The 12,282-nt window shown below is 50.1% G+C and overlaps 1 protein-coding gene across 1 annotated transcript in view; it reads right to left on the bottom strand.

Annotated features, from left to right (window-relative positions):
- Positions 1 to 11,187, bottom strand: part of LOC133129296 (C-C motif chemokine 21b-like) — a 12,993-nt gene extending 1,806 nt beyond the window's left edge. Inside the window, exons 1-3 of the mRNA XM_061243273.1 lie at positions 11,102 to 11,187; positions 7,701 to 7,766; positions 4,776 to 4,893 (exon numbers count right to left, since the gene is read on the bottom strand). Coding sequence (XP_061099257.1) covers positions 4,776 to 4,893; positions 7,701 to 7,764 — 182 coding nt within the window. The 5' untranslated portion in view covers positions 7,765 to 7,766; positions 11,102 to 11,187. The remainder of the gene's footprint in view (positions 1 to 4,775; positions 4,894 to 7,700; positions 7,767 to 11,101) is intronic.
- Positions 11,188 to 12,282: the final 1,095 nt, after the last annotated feature.

Below are 12,282 nucleotides of genomic sequence, written 5' to 3'. Positions count from 1 at the left end.
ATCAGAATCACTTTATTCGCCAAGTAATTTTCACATACAAGGAATTTGCTGTGGTTTGTAGGAGCATACAGACAACATAAAGAATAATACAAAATTAGAAACATAGATATAAAATAAAGTAGAATGTAAATAGAAATAAAAATGAATATTTACAATACAGGATGATTCTGAAGCAGGGTATGTGAAATATTATTAAAGTGCAAAATCTCAAGTCTATGGGGGCGGGATAAGAGCCTGTGACCATGGGGGGTCCCGGGCCTTGTTGACGTTGCTCACAGGGAGACAGTGCGTTGATGTAACGTGTCTATGGGGGTGGTGTAAGGGTTCTGTGACAGTGGGGGTTCCCGGGCCTTATTGACGTTGATCACAGGGAGACAGTGCGTTGATGTAACGTGTCTATGGGGGTGGTGTAAGGGTTCTGTGACAGTGGGGGGTCCCCCGGGCCTTGTTGACGTTGATCACAGGGAGACAGTGCGTTGATGTAACGTGTCTATGGGGGTGGTGTAAGGGTTCTGTGACAGTGGGGGGTCCCGGGCCTTGTTGACGTTGCTCACAGGGAGACAGTGCGTTGATGTAACGTGTCTATGGGGGTGGTGTAAGGGTTCTGTGACAGTGGGGGCTCCCGGGCCTTGTTGACGTTGATCACAGGGAGACAGTGCGTTGATGTAACGTGTCTATGGGGGTGGTGTAAGGGTTCTGTGACAGTGGGGGGTCCCGGGCCTTGTTGACGTTGCTCACAGGGAGACAGTGCGTTGATGTAACGTGTCTATGGGGGTGGTGTAAGGGTTCTGTGACAGTGGGGGGTCCCGGGCCTTGTTGACGTTGCTCACAGGGAGACAGTGCGTTGATGTAACGTGTCTATGGGGGTGGTGTAAGGGTTCTGTGACAGTGGGGGGTCCCGGGCCTTGTTGACGTTGCTCACAGGGAGACAGTGCGTTGATGTAACGTGTCTATGGGGGTGGTGTAAGGGTTCTGTGACAGTGGGGGGTCCCGGGCCTTGTTGACGTTGCTCACAGGGAGACAGTGCGTTGATGTAACGTGTCTATGGGGGTGGTGTAAGGGTTCTGTGACAGTGGGGGGTCCCGGGCCTTGTTGACGTTGCTCACAGGGAGACAGTGCGTTGATGTAACGTGTCTATGGGGGTGGTGTAAGGGTTCTGTGACAGTAGGGGTTCCCGGGCCTTGTTGACGTTGCTCACAGGGAGACAGTGCGTTGATGTAACGTGTCTATGGGGGTGGTGTAAGGGTTCTGTGACAGTGGGGGCTCCCGGGCCTTGTTGACGTTGCTCACAGGGAGACAGTACATTGATGTAACGTGTCTATGGGGGTGGTGTAAGGGTTCTGTGACAGTGGGGGGTCCCGGGCCTTGTTGACGTTGCTCACAGGGAGACAGTACATTGATGTAACGTGTCTATGGGGGTGGTGTAAGGGTTCTGTGACAGTGGGGGCTCCCGGGCCTTGTTGACCTTCTCTGCAGAGCGGATGATACGCTGCAGTCTGCCCTTGTCCTTGGCAGTGGCAGCAGCATACCAGATAGTGATGGAGGAGGTGAGGATGGACTCAATTATGGCGGTGCAGAAGTGCACCATCATTGTCTTTGGCAGGTTGAACTTCTTCAACTGCCGCAAGAAGAACATCCTCTGCTGGGCTGTTTTGGTGAGGGAGCTGATGTTCAGCTCCCACTTGCGGTCCAGGGAGATGATGTTCCCAGAAAGCGGCATGACTCCACAATGTTGACAGGGGAGTCTCTCATGGTGATGGGGGCGGGTGGGGCTGGGTTCTTTCTGAAGTCTTCACAGCGTTGAGCTCCAAGTTGTTCTGACTGCACCAGGTCACCAGCTGGTCAATCTCCCACCTGTAGGCGGACTCATACCCACCAGAGATAAGTCCAATAAGGGTTGTGTCATCTGCCAACTTCAGGAACTTGACAGACTGGAAGTGCAGCTGTTGGTGTACAGGGAAAGAGCAGAGGGGAAAGAACGCAGCCTTGGGGGGACCGGTGCTGATGGTCCGGGAGTCAGAGACATGGTTTCCCAGCTTCACGTGCTGCCTCCTGTCAGACAGGAAGTCTGTGATCCACCTGCAGGTCGAATCAGGCACGTTCAGCTGGGAGAGCTTGTCCTGTAGCAAAGTTAGCATTATTGTGTTGAAGGCAGAGCTGAAATCCACAAACAGGATCCTGGATCCATGGATTTGAGGTGGGACAGCATAAGGCGCTCAAAAGACTTCATCACCACAGAGGTCAGGGCGACGGGTCTGTAATCATTCAGTCCTGTGATCCTTGGCTTTTTGGGGACTGGGATGATGGTGGAGGTCTTGAAGCAATCTGGTACGTGGCAAGTCTCCAGTGAGGTGTTAAAAATGTCTGTGAACACCGGAGACAGCTGATCAGCACAGTGCTTCAGGGTGTCTGGCCCGACTGCTTTGCGGGGGTTCTGCCTCTTGAAGATCCTGTTGATATCTCTGTCCAGTAAGGACAGAGGTGTCTCTGAGGTGAGTAGCTGTGGAGTGGCCCAGCCTCCTGCTGTGATGGAGGAGGGGGGCTGGAGCTGATGGCTGGTGTCATGGGGGGGGATGGTGTCAGGACTGTCCCATTGACCTTCAAAGCGACAGTAGAACTCGTTCAGGTTGTTGGCCAGGCGTGAATTATTCATAGAGTGGGGTGTTTTGTTTTGTAGTTTGTGATCTGTCTGAACCCTTTCCAGACAGAAGCAGAGTCATTGGCTGAGAACTGGTGTTGCAGCTTCTCTGAGTACAGTCGTTTAGCTTCTCGCACCTCCTTGCTAAACTTGTACATGGCCACTTTAAACATGACTCTGTCCCCACTCCTAAATGCCTCTTCCTTCTCTGACCTTAACTGTCTGAGTTTGGCTGTGAACCAAGGGTTTGTCGTTGTTGTAACCCACCCTGGTGCGTGATGGTACACAGCTGTCCTCACAGAAGCTGATGTAGGAAGTCACTGCCTCTGTGTTCTCATCCAGATTGTTGGTAGCAGTCCTGAAAACATCCCAGTCGGTGCAGTCCAAACAGGCCTGAAGATCCTCCACAGCTTCACTGGTCCACTTCTTTGATGTCCTCACAACAGGCTTAGAGAGCTTTAATGTCTGCCTGTATGCAGGAATCAGGTGGAACATGACATGGTCAGAGTCCCAGTGCAGCACGGGGGACGGCATGATACGCACTGCTAGCTGTGGTGTAACCGTGATCCAGGATGTTCTTCTCTCTGGTCGGACATTTAATAAACTGACTGTATTTGGGGAGTTCATGGCTGAGGCGAGGACAATAACTAAAGAGTCCAGGTTTGTCCGCTCCACACACAGCATGCGCTGTGCCTCCTGCATGTTAGCCTGCGGTGGAATGTAAACACCGACCGAGGAACGAAACAAACTCACGGGGGGAGTAGAAGGGTTTGCAGTTTATGAGAAAAGATTCCAGATCAGGAGAACAGTGTTGTAGGATCACTGTGACGTCATTACACCAGCCACTGTTAATGTAAAAGCACAAACCTCCGCCTTTCGTTTTGCCGGAAAGTTCTGTGTCGCAATCCGCTCTGAAGAGTTGGAAGCCTGCCAGCTGCAGTGCAGAATCCGGTATCGATCCACACAGCCACGCCTCCGTGGAACACAAAGCAGAAGATGAAGAAAAGTCTCTGTTTTTACCCAACATTAGCTGAAGTTCATCCAGTTTGTTTCCCAGTGAACGCACACTGTGTGATATCCGCAAGCACAGTGTCTTCCTCTCCTCTCCGTTTCACTGGAGGTACAAAGGTGAGCGCACCTTTGACCACAATGTTCAGTAGTTCCACAGATGTGGCGATGAATGTGGGAAATAAATCTATAGGGGTTGTAGCCCTGATGTTCATGAGCTCTTCTCTTGTGTACGAGCTTCCAGAATTATCGCAAAACACTGAATTAACAAGCAAAGCAAGACAATATAACGCGCACCGACAGACGGAGGCAACCGTCCATGGCGCCATCTTGATCATCAAATGAGTGTTGGTGTGGATGAGTGTTGGTGTGAGTGAGTGTTGGTGTGAGTGTTGGTGTGGATGAGTGGTGAGTGTTGGTGTGGGTGAGTGTTGGTGTGGATGAGTGTTGGTGTGTGTGAGTGGTGAGTGTTGGTGTGTGTGAGTGTTGGTGTGAGTGAGTGTTGGTGTGGGTGGGTGTTGGTGTGAGTGAGTGTTGGTGTGAGTGTTGGTGTGGATGAGTGGTGAGTGTTGGTGTGAGTGAGTGTTGGTGTGTGTGAGTGGTGAGTGTTGGTGTGAGTGAGTGTTGGTGTGGGTGAGTGTTGGTGTGAGTGTTGGTGTGGGTGAGTGTTGGTGTGAGTGTTGGTGTGGGTGAGTGTTGGTGTGTGTGAGTGGTGAGTGTTGGTGTGAGTGTTGGTGTGTGTGTTGGTGTGTGTGATTGTTGGTGTGAGTGAGTGTTGGTGTGAGTGTTGGTGTGTGTGTTGGTGTGGGTGAGTGTTGGTGTGTGTGAGTGTTGGTGTGAGTGAGTGTTGGTGTGAGTGTTGGTGTGGGTGAGTGTTGGTGTGTGTGTTGGTGTGGGTGAGTGTTGGTGTGTTGGTGTGAGTGAGTGTTGGTGTGAGTGTTGGTGTGGGTGAGTGGTGAGTGTTGGTGTGAGTGTTGGTGTGTGTGAGTGGTGAGTGTTGGTGTGGGTGGGTGTTGGTGTGAGTGTTGGTGTGGGTGTGAGTGTTGGTGTGTGTGAGTGGTGAATGTTGGTGTGGGTGGGTGTTGGTGTGAGCGTTGGTGTGGGTGAGTGGTGAAAATGTGGCACTCACACAATGGCTGGGATGTTGCAGTCCCCATCTGTCTCTTGGTGCCTGTACGCCACGACCAGGTGTCTGATCTTCTTGGGGACAGTCCTGACATACTTCAGACAGCAGTCCTCGTAGGAGCCTGCAACAGGGCAAAACAAAGCAGGTTTTTAATATGTGTAAATATTAATATTAATATTATGACATTATGACTATCGGTCCGTCGTTAAGGCTACAGTGCTTCATTAAGGTGATCGGTGCTTCATTAAGTCTACAGTGCTTCATTAAGGTGATCGGTGCATTATTAAGGCTACAGTGCTTCATTTAGGTGATCAGTGCTTCATTCAGGCCTACCTGCTCCAGTAGACATGTTGGCAAGCACACAATGATATGGTTTTGTTCATATTTATAGCAATAATATTTTTACTCAGTTTTATTTTATGTTTGGTCATTTGTTATCCGGCATTTGTCCCACCATTTTAGTTAGCTAAGCTTGGGTCCGGTATCCAAAGGTAACCTAAGGTATGGTAATCGATCAGTAGCTAGGACTACCATTCTACTGCCAAAATGGCGGTGCTGTTTGTTTAGTATCCCTGGGTAATATGCTTCGTTACGCTGTCACCACTGTACAAATACTTTCACCCTACTTTCACCCTACTTTCACCCTGCCAAATGTGTCAGCCAAGCACCATCTAGATCAAATAGCCTTTCCTCCCGCAGGCCCTGGGATAAGATAAGTATATAAGCCCATGGTGGGCAGGGTGTGGATGTGCATCTTAGATCTGGCACAGTGAATTGTGTCAGTGTGGATTCCAGGGCCGGGTTTAGAGAGAGTTTAACACAGCTGCACAACCTGTACAGGAGGTGTGTACATGGTGCTGCCCACAGGGTGGGTACAGGGCAGGGTGTATGGTGTAGGGTGTAGGGGGTACAGTGCAGGGTGTAGAGTGTAGGGTGTAGGGGTACAGGGCAGGGTGTAGGGTGTAGGGGGTACAGTGCAGGGTGTAGAGTGTAGGGGGTACAGGGCAGGGTGTAGGGTGTAGGGGTACAGGGTAGGGTGTAGGGTGTAGGGGGTACAGGGAAGGGTGTAGGGTGTAGAGTGTAGGGGGTACAGGACAGGGTGTAGGGTGTAGGGTGTATAGTGTAGGGGGTACAGGGTAGGGTGTAGGGTGTAGGGGGTACTGGGTAGGGTGTAGGGGGTACAGGGTAGGGTGTAGGGTATAGGGGGTACAGGGCAGGGTGTATGGTGTCGGGTGTAGGGGTACAGGGCAGGGTGTAGGGTGTAGGGGGTACAGTGCAGGGTGTAGAGTGTAGGGGGTACAGGGTAGGGTGTAGGGGGTACAGGGTAGGGTGTAGGGTATAGGGGGTACAGGGCAGGGTGTATGGTGTCGGGTGTAGGGGTACAGGGCAGGGTGTAGGGTGTAGGGTGTAGGGGGTACTGGGTAGGGTGTAGGGTGTAGAGTGTAGGGGATACAGGGTAGGGTGTAGGGGGTACAGGGCAGGGTGTAGGGTGTAGGGTGTAGAGTGTAGGGGGTACAGGGTAGGGTGTAGGGTGTAGGGGGTACAGGGCAGGGTAGGGTGCAGGGTGTAGGGTGTAGGGGGTACAGGGCAGGGTGCAGGGTGTAGAGTGTAGGGGGTACAGGGTAGGGTGTAGGGTGTAGGAGGTACAGGGCAGGGTGCAGGGTGTAGGGTGCAGGGTGTAGGGTGTAGTGGGTACAGGGTATGGTGTAGGGTGTAGGGGGTACAGGGCAGGGTGTAGGGTGTAGGGTGTATGGGGTACTGGGTAGGGTGTAGAGTGTAGGGGGCACAGGGCAGGGTGTAGGGTGCAGAGTGTAGGGGGTACAGGGTAGGGTGTAGGGTGTAGGGTGTAGAGTGTAGTGGGTACAGGGTAAGGCGTAGGGTGTAGGGTGTATGGGGTACTGGGTAGGGTGTAGGGTGTAGAGTGTAGGGAGTACAGGGCAGGGTGTAGGGTGTAGAGTGTAGGGGGTACATGGTAGGGTGTAGGGTGTAGGGTGTAGAGTGTAGGGGGTACAGGGTAGGGTGTAGGGTGTAGGGTGTAGGGGGTACAGGGTAGGGTGTAGAGTGTAGGGGTACAGGGTAGGGTGTAGGGTGTAGGGTGTAGAGTGTAGGGGGTACAGGGTAGGGTGTAGAGTGTAGGGGGTACAGGGTAGGGTGTAGGGTGCAGGGTGTAGAGTGTAGTGGGTACAGGGTAGGGTGTAGGGTGTAGGGTGTATGGGGTACTGGGTAGGGTGTAGGGTGTCGAGTGTAGGGGGCACAGGGCAGAGTGTAGGGTGTAGAGTGTAGGGGGTACAGGGTAGGGTGTAGGGTGTAGGGTGTAGAGTGTAGTGGGTACAGGGCAGGGTGTAGGGTGTAGGGTGTATGGGGTACTGGGTAGGGTGTAGAGTGTAGGGGGTACAGGGCAGGGTGTAGGGTGTAGAGTGTAGGGGGTACAGGGTAGGGTGTAGGGTGTAGAGTGTAGGGGGTACATGGTAGGGTGTAGGGTGTAGGGTGTAGAGTGTAGGGGGTACAGGGTAGGGTGTAGGGTGTAGGGTGTAGAGGGTACAGGGTAGGGTGTAGGGTGTAGGGTGTAGAGTGTAGGGGGTACAGGGTAGGGTGTAGAGTGTAGGGGGTACAGGGTAGGGTGTAGGGTGCAGGTGTAGGGTGTAGGGGGTACAGGGTAGGGTGTAGGGTGTAGGGGGTACAGGGTAGGGTGTAGGGTGTAGGGTGTAGAGTGTAGGGGGTACAGGGTAGGGTGTAGGGTGTAGGGTGTAGAGGGTACAGGGTAGGGTGTAGGGTGCAGGGGGTACACGGTAGGGTGTCGGGTGTAGAGTGTAGGGGGTACAGGGTAGGGTGTAGGGTGTAGGGGGTACAGGGTAGGGTGTAGGGGGTACAGGGTAGGGTGTAGGGGGTACAGGGTAGGGTGTAGGGTGCAGGGGGTAGGAGTGGTACCTTGTGCCAGCGTGAGGCAGACGCAGGCCAGGAGAAGGAGGAAGGTCAGGAGTCTTAGTTTCATGTCTGAGAGAGAGAGAGTGAGAGAGAGAGGGAAAGAAAGAGAGAGGGAGAGAGAGGGAAAGAGGGAGAGAGTGAGTGAGAGAGAGAGAAAGAGGGGGGAGAGGGAAAGAGAGAGAGATGGGGGAGGGAGAGAGAGGGAGAGAGAGGGAGGGGAGAGAGAGGGAGAGGGAGAGAGAGGGAGGGGGGAGAGAGGGAGAGGAAGAGAGAGAGGGAGAGAGAGGGAGGGAGAGAGAGAGGGAAAGAGGGAGAGAGAGGGAGGGGGAGAGAGGGAGAGAGAGGGAGGGGGGAGAGAGGGAAAGAGGGAGAGAGAGGGAAAGAGAGGGAGAGAGAAAGAGAGAGAGAGAAAGGGAAAGAGAGGGAGAGATCCTTTCAACCAGCTGGTCCTGAAGCTCCTGACTAACCCCAACTAACACAACTTCACTAACACAACTTCACTAACACAACTTCACTAACACAACTTCACTAACACAACTTCACTAACACAACTTCTAAACATTGACAAAGTACAGACTCAGCGAGCACAGTCTGGCTATTGAGACCGGGCGCCAGCAGCAGACCTGGCACCCCAGAGAAGAGAGGCTGTTCTCCCACTGTGACAAACAGGACATGGAGACACACACACACACTCTCACACACACACACACACACACACACACTCACACTCACACACACACACACACATACACACACACACACACATACACACACACACACACTCTCACACACACTCTCACACACACACACACTCACACTCACACACACACACACACACACACACACACTCACACTCACACACACAGACCTGGCACCCCAGAGAAGAGAGGCTGTGCTCCCACTGTGACAAACAGGACATGGAGACACACACACACACTCTCACACACACACACACATACACACACTCTCACACTCTCACACACACACACACACACACACACACACACACACATACACACACACACTCTCACACACACACACACACACACTCTCACACACACCCCACACACACACACACACACACACACACTCACACACACACCCCACACACACACACACACACACACACATACACACACACACTCTCACACACACACACACACACACTCTCACACACACACACACACATACACACACACACACTCTCACACACACACACACACACACACACACACACACACACACACACACACACACACACTCACACTCACACACACAGACCTGGCAGCCCGGAGAAGAGAGGCTGTGCTCCCACTGTGACAAACAGGACATGGAGACAGACCGCACTTCCTTACTCAGTGTGAAAAATACAAAGACATTTGAGAACTCCTTTTTCCAAAAAGCTGTACCTGAGGCCCTCCTACAGCAGCACCCCTGACCCCCACCAATAAAGGCACAGATATGTTTTAATGATATAATGTATATTTGTAGTTATTAATATCACATTATATTTATAATTTGTATTACTAGTATAATTACATAATTAGTAGTAGCATAATACATTCTATATAGTATACATGTTTTTGTTAATATTATAATTACTTAAAATGCTTTGGCAATATGTATTGCAAAATATGTCATGCCAATAAAGCGTTTTGAAATTGAAAATGTAAATTGAGAGGGAGGGAGAGGGAGAGATAAACAGCCCAACCCAATCTTATCTACTCCACTCCCTGCCTTCAGTCTTCTTCTGGGGACCTTGAACCCTGGAGAATTTCGGAGAAACAGAAACTGCACCTGTTGGCTGAATGCTGTTAACAAGGACTGACATTACCTCCAGCAAACAGCTCCAGAGCACAAAACACACCTGCGCTCTCATCGTACCCCTCACCTTTGGAGGCAGGGACACGCAGGGCAGTTCTTCATATGTGGAAATGAGAGACACCATACAAGTGCTCTGAATGTATCATATAATATATACAATATCAAAATCCTATCAAAGTGCTCTGGATGTACAATATCAAAATCCTATCAAAGTGCTCTGAATGTACAATATCAAAATCCTATCAAAGTGCTCTGAATGTACAATATCTAAATCCTATCAAATTGCCAGATTACATTACATTACATGTAATGCAGATGAACAACATATTTATGGCGCGAACTCATTTTGATCAAAAATGTCAGAACCTTATGAGTTCTCGATTTGATTATATAATTGACATTGTTCAATTGTTCAGTGCAAATGTACTGCAAAAAAATAAGTATTTTAGTATTGTATTGAAACTTAAAATCGGATTTATTTCATTTATTTTTTTAAATAAGGCGAAAAATATTGCCATGGAGGTTTCAAGATTTGCCAATGTAATCAGAAAATGTCACTTTTCAAGCAAACATAAATTTAATGCCTTAGGTATTGCCCCTTTTCTTGACACAAGCTAGAAATTGACATCCCATAAATAACATGGCTACTATTCTTGAACCCTTTTGACTACAGGCATAATCCTGGGCTTTTCTGAAAGGCAACTAGAACTGACAACACTGGACAAATCTCCTTTCAATTCTCCTTTGATGACAAAATCACCCAAAATGAGCATTCTGCATTGATTTGTTCTAAGCTATGACTAGGTGCTGTTCCAAAAGGACACATGGAAACTAAATGATATGAGGTGTAAAACACTTTATATCCTGAACAAAAAGTCAGTCACCCTCCCCCTACTTCTCAGTCTTAACCTCCCTCTCTTTAGACGAGAGATTCCTTGGAAGTCCTCCAAAGGCAGATGTATTCCTGTACATCTGATGTATATTGTCTATTTAGATGTAGTTTTTTTTGTAAAACTTCAACCTTTTTTGGCATAAAATCAGTCTTAGCATGTGTATTGAAAATGCTATGGTTTTGTTATGCAGATTAAAATATTCTGTGTTGTTTTATGCAAGCCTAAGAAATGATGTGCCGTCTTTTCAGTCGTCACTTTAATAATGGGGCCTGTCCGGGGCTCTTTGCTGAGCTGTATTGTATTTTGCTGTATTTTCTTACACACAGATGTGGTAAGGCATTTTCATGTAAGTGGTTAAAGCAAGCTAATATTTCCTACTTGTGAGAAAAAAATAAGATCATGAGTCTAATTACCAAAAATCTTGTTCAGACAGGCCATTTGAATAAAGAAGAGTGTTCTCTGACTTTTTCATTTTGTCGTTGTATTTATTCAGTTGGTAATCTGACCTCCTTTACCCAGGTAATGGCAGGCTGTTCCTCAAACTGCCCATGCCACCATCCCAGCACTCACAAATACTCACACAGTGCAGAGCAGAGCCAAGGCTGAGGCGTTGAGTGCAGAAATGTGCTGTGTAATGTAATGTAGCTCCTGACACGGAGGGCGCAGATTCAGCAGATTCATTCTTACCTGTTTCGAGGGAACGCTGAAAGTGGCTCTCAGGTCTGAGGCTGAAAGTGGCTCTCAGGTCTCAGGTCTTGTCTGGTCTGCTACCTGGGCGGCCAGCACTTAAATAGTGAGAGAGAGAGACCCCTCCCACCCCTCCCCTGTCAGAGCTGAGTGACAGGTCAGTGGCGCCCTCTCTCCTTCTCTCTCTATCCCTCTCTCTCGCTCTCCCGCTCCCTCTCCCTCTCTCTCCTTTTCTCTCTATCCCTCTCTCTCTCTCTCGCTCTCTGTACTTTCACCTTTTGGGCAGAAGCATACAGAAGCGTGTCAGGTGTACAGGTGTGTCTCAGAACAGACTCTTCTCCTAAAGCATCCAGAGAAGCACCTCAGATTGTGTACCAGCACTGGGAGAGTTCCATAAACCCACTTCAGGAGGGAATACGGAGGGGGAATGTTTCAGAAACAAGCTGCAGGTGGGAATATGTGGGAATGTTTCAGAAATACTGCAGGTGGGAATATGTGGGAATGTTTCAGAAACACACTGCAGGTGGAAATACGGAAAAAGGGAATGTTCCACACTGAGAGAACCAGGAAGACTATAAAAGACACACCTTAATTTGGAATCATTATGGTTTCTTTCTGTACTGAGGAGAACTGTCAGCTTTGCTCCGGTCTTGGTCGCCCCTTCAGCCCTGGAACCGTTATCAGTGGCCCACACACAGCTGTCTAAACGGCAGCAAGAGCAGCGTGTTTCTGAGCAGCTGTGCCTCTACTGTGCCGAACTCGGGCTTTTCCTGGCAAACTGTCCGGTGGAAGGAAAGCCCGTCAGTAAATGAAAAGGTTCTGACAGGCACCTCTTTGGATTCTACCTCCTCTACCCCCCGCTCCATTAACAGTTAAACAGCAGGTCCGGGTTCTGTGGACAACACAAATTTAATATGCCCTATTCTGGAAGGTGCTTACTTCCTGTCTGATGACTGCTCTCCGGACTAATGTGCTCACTGGCGCCCCCTGGCCTAGGTCAACTGCATCACTGCTCCCGTGGGAATCTTCCCGGAAATCATCGTGAGGAAACCGCTTTCTGCCTCTTGAAGTCTCCTCCAGCTCCAGTGGTATTGGGCAGACCCTGGCTTTTCCGTCAGATTGACTGGGTGAAAGGGATCAGTGGGTGAAGTTGGTGGAGTGTTGGTGTTGTGGGTGAAGCC

This window comes from Conger conger, chromosome 5, assembly GCF_963514075.1.
Source record: "Conger conger chromosome 5, fConCon1.1, whole genome shotgun sequence".
In the NCBI taxonomy this organism is placed as follows: Eukaryota; Metazoa; Chordata; class Actinopteri; order Anguilliformes; family Congridae; genus Conger; species Conger conger.
The sequence above is the reverse complement of the archived record's forward strand: the minus strand, read 5'-3'. Positions and strand labels throughout refer to the sequence as shown.